Here is a 4,739-nt window from a genome sequence, read left to right as displayed (position 1 = left end):
TGACATTTAAATAAAAAAATTTAAAAATCAATTTATAAGTTTGCAAGTTTAATATACTTTAAAATATAAAACTCTACATTATTTAAATTATTTATCTTATCAACATAATTAAAAATATAACAAGAGCACAAAAGATTATATTTTAGATGTTTTTATTTAAATATGTGACAAAAATTCGTTTTTAATATTTGATATTTAACATATTTATTTATAATACTAATATAATACTAAGGGTTAATATTCACGTCCATATCAATCTATTTCTTTGGTCTTAATATTTCAAAATGCTTAGCACACCAAAAATGAAAATAGCAAATCTATGGTGGACGTGAACCCTATCTTACAAACCTTGTAAACATATTCCATATTTATATTTATTCCTTATCTCCAAGTACTTTCAATTTGAATCCATACCAAAGCAATTAGCTTAGTAGCTACCAGGCACATAAATGAAATACTCTAATGTTACAAATTAAAATATGTGTTTGATTATCTGGTAATAAAAATTAATTTTGAATAAATTGCTTATGCTTAAAAGAATTAGATATAAAGTAATTTATTACTTAAGACATATTAACATAAAAGTGAATAGAACTAATTTCAGTGTAAAATGTTTGAATTAAAACAATCAGTAAATTTTACTGATTCTAAATTACTCAATAAAAACTTATAAATTATGTTAGTAATGAATAACAACTAAAATGTTCAGATATAAGTCCAGCTAAATAATTATAACTAATATAAAATTTTAATTTTATTTAATATTTAAATTATAATTTTAATCATAATTTTATATTCTATCATAGAGAGTGTTAATTTTTCTTTTTTCACACTTGTAATATAGAATTATATTATATACAATGATATTGAAACCTAAATTTTAATAAATCTGTTTTCTTAAAAATTTTGAACTTTTAGACAGAAACGAAAAAATTGAGGAAGAAAAATTTCTCTCTCTTTTAATCAATTAAGAAAAGTGAACAAAATAATATATTTATCAAATTATATTTCAAATTTCAATTTGTTTTTTAACATGTCCTCATATTTTTACGGTATTATATTTTTTTTAACAAGTAAGATATATTAATCACCAACCATAAGCAAAAGATTAATTTGACATTGACCACTACGTCACTAATCACAAACTCTTCATATGTGAATATACTATCATTTCTTGCTCTCCACAAAAACCATAAAGTTGCCATCCAGATTATGCATTATTTGTTCTTCTCTGTTTTGTCCTTCAACAAGTTGTAAAACTTCATAAAGTGGTCAATTGAATATACCCCAGTGATTCCTGCACTCTCAATCCACATATGAATTTGTTGCCAAACAGAAGTAAAAAATTTATAACGAAAAAGCAAGTGTAGCTGGTCTTTATCACTTCCTCGACATATCGAACACCAGTTTTCTTCAATATTTGTAAACAACTCCCACTCCATCGCCAAACATTTATTTTTTAGATTAGCTTAGAAAACAACTTCGGAGCTTGCATACGAATGATCCGAGGTGGATTGATCATCGTTCGGAGCTGACAAACCGTCAGATTTTTAGTTCATTCCTCTTCTTCTTTGTGTATTCTCTCTTAGTTGGGTTTTGTATATGTATTTACTTTGAACTCATGTATATTTGTCGCCCATGGGGTTATATTTAATCTGCTTTACAAATCTGTGTTTATTGTTGTCTTAGATTTTTGCTATGTGCTCAGGGTTTGAGTTGTTATAGAAATATACTGCTCGAATCCTTGTATGGGATGATTAACTATTAGTTTCCGGATTCTATAGATAGATTTAGAGCTAACAATCTTTATGGGTGTTGAAGCTTAATGCTTTCGTGCTAGTTGTGTCGGTTGAGAGATCGTCGGTACAAATGATATGGATGTCTGCTGTGTTGTTGAGGTTGGCTGAGAGATCAACGCCGAGATGATATAGTAGTTCTCTCTACTTTGAGTTAGAGATGACTTAGGGTTTGAGAGATGCTTGATGATATTGATGAGTATTGTAGGTTGAGTATAATCTGATATGGTTTAAGCAATTCTTTTTGTGTTGATGTTTACTTTTGTGCTTTTATGCTTTAAACAATTCAATCCAAACTCATAACTTTGGAAACTGTTAAATGGCAGTTTAATGCACTTGTCCCTGTGGAGACAATAATTTCTCGATAAATATTTCCAAAAATTTTGTTGCTTGCCGCTTTTCCACTCCAGCAAGTTGATATGATCATGGCGTTAGACACAGTTAAGTCAATCATAAATATTTGATCTTTTATTTTTTTTTCTTAACGTTTGTGTTATGCTTGTGGATTTATGAGGTGCCGAGATGATCTCATAAGTCTAGACCTATATTAACTTGTTTTTATATCTTGAAGAACATACTGGATTATAATATGATATGGTTTATAATATAATATGTTGAAGTACTTAAGTTGAATTAATTCTTTGAAAAGGAAGACAGATAAAAGGTATTGAAATAGCAAACATTTTTATTACAACACACACATCAATACACACATACAAATTAATCGAATTTACGGTTAAAGAGTAGAAAATTAATACAAATAGGAAAAGAAGACAACATTACTCACAATGCAACAACTATGAGGATTGTTAGCTTCTATAGATCTAATGAACCCTACAGGCATCACACCATGTGAACGGGATCCTAAAATGTCCTATAAGAAAGATAGGATTTTATTTTATTCTTTTATTCATTATTATCTCCATATCACCATATCATATATAGTAACGAGAGAGTGAGTGAGTGAGTCTATATGTTGGTAGCTGCGCTATGCAAAACAATGGTTTCCATGGTCAAGCCAGGACCAAATCCAAACAAAACACCCCATTTAAGTCCTTCACCGGTAGTCAACTTCCCTTCCTTCGTAGAACTTCTTCTCATCTCATCCAATATAAATAAAACACAAGCACTCGACATGTTTCCATACTCACTAAGAACATGTTTTGTCGCATTTAGTTTATCTGAATTCAACCCAACAGTTTTTTCAACCCTCTTCAATATTGCAGGACCACCAGGGTGTGCTACCCAAAACAATGAATTCCAATCACTTATTCCAAGTGGATGGAATGCTTCTTCTAGACTTTTCACTATATTCTCACCGATCAATTCTGGAACATTTTCTTTCAAATGAAATGTCAATCCCACTTCGCGCAAGTGTCCTTCAATCGCTCCTTCAGAGTCTGGTAGAATCGTTTGGGATGCTGAAACAAGATAAAACAACGGTTTTTCAATTCTCTCATCAGGGTTTGATCCAACGATCACAGATGAAGCACCATCACCAAAGAGTGCTTGTCCAACTAAGGAATCCAAGTGATTTTCATTTGGACCACGAAAAGTAACAACGGTTAATTCAGAACAAACAACGAGGACACGTGCACCAATGTTGTTCTCAGCAAGATCTTTGGCAAGACGAAGAACAGTTCCACCAGCAAAACAACCTTGGTGATATAACATAAATCGTTTTGTGGATGGATTTAGGTTTAAGAGTTTGACGAGTTGATAATCAGCACCAGGCATGTCAACACCTGAAGTTGAACAAAATATGAGATGAGTTATCTCTGATTTTGGTCTTCCCCATTCTTTTAAGGCTTTTGATGCTGCTTTTTCTCCTAGCTTTGGTACTTCTTCAACTAAAATGTCCTGGCGTGCGTCCAGAGATGGTTTCTCATAACTTGATATGTTTGGATTTTCTTTCAACATTTCTTCTGTCAAGTGCATGTAACGTTTCTTTATCATTGACTTCTCACCTGTTCAAACCAAGAAAAATACATAAGTTGAAACGACATGCATATGCATGCATGTGTGTCTAGCATGAAAGATTACAAAAACAAAAACATATATATGCATGAAAGCATGCATTCATGTATATACGAGCTTACATATACGCGTCAATTTGTCCTTGAGTTGAGGCATGTGGTTGCTGTTGGTAACTCGGAAATAATAATCTGTGAAATCAGATTGGTAAATGCAATTTGGTGGAGTTGCGGTTCCAATAGCTAGAATGGTTGCAGTACCACGAGCTCTTTGGGAGTCTCTTATTTCATCTAAGTGTGCCATTTTGATTGGAAAAGAAAGGGTGTGAAGATTATTGAGAGAGTACTGGAAAATGCAATTGATGAAGTTATTGTTTGATTAGTATCATATTTATAGAGAAATAATATTGTCTAAATACGTTGTTAGGTACTATAAGTCTTATAAGTGGTCAGTTAAGAATTTTCCCATCACGTGCTGCCAACCCATTATTGCCGTCTCAATTGAACCGATTCTTACGATTGAGACACCAATTTTCTCCAGTTCTATTGACAATTTAATTTTGTTATTGAAAAGTAGTATAAAAGTAACATTTTAAAATATTTTTATAATTATTTCCTATATTAATGATAACACATTTTAAAATATTTTTATAATTATTTCCTATATTAATGATAACACATTTTAAAATATTTTTATAATTATTTCCTATATTAATGATAACTATTTTCTATACTAATTTTTCTTTTAAAAACAATACAAAAGGATAGTGCACTAAAAGAAAAAAGTTGAAACAATTTATTATTTTCAAATGCTAATAATGATGGAGTGTTATATATATAATAAGGAAATTTTTTTACCCACCTTCCTACTTTCTTGGTCACCTCTTGTGAAAAACCCAAAATACCCCTTACTTCGGAAATGCATTTCCAAAAGGCTTTTTGTTTTTAAAATTTGTCTTATTTCGGAAAT

The 4,739-nt window shown here is 30.7% G+C and overlaps 1 protein-coding gene across 1 annotated transcript; it reads right to left on the bottom strand.

The window, feature by feature from the left end:
* Nucleotides 1–2,461: 2,461 nt before the first annotated feature.
* Nucleotides 2,462–4,141, bottom strand: LOC131661378 (chalcone synthase-like). The gene is made up of 2 exons (XM_058930905.1): nt 3,896–4,141; nt 2,462–3,763 (listed from the first exon to the last, which is right to left on the bottom strand). Exons 1-2 carry the CDS (start codon nt 4,071–4,073, stop codon nt 2,766–2,768), a joined length of 1,176 nt encoding a protein of 391 aa, XP_058786888.1. The 5' UTR covers nt 4,074–4,141; the 3' UTR covers nt 2,462–2,765.
* Nucleotides 4,142–4,739: the final 598 nt, after the last annotated feature.

This window comes from Vicia villosa, linkage group LG3, assembly GCF_029867415.1.
Source record: "Vicia villosa cultivar HV-30 ecotype Madison, WI linkage group LG3, Vvil1.0, whole genome shotgun sequence".
NCBI classification, from domain to species: domain Eukaryota; kingdom Viridiplantae; phylum Streptophyta; class Magnoliopsida; order Fabales; family Fabaceae; genus Vicia; species Vicia villosa.
Note: the sequence above shows the minus strand (reverse complement) of the source record. Positions and strands in the feature narration are given on the sequence as shown.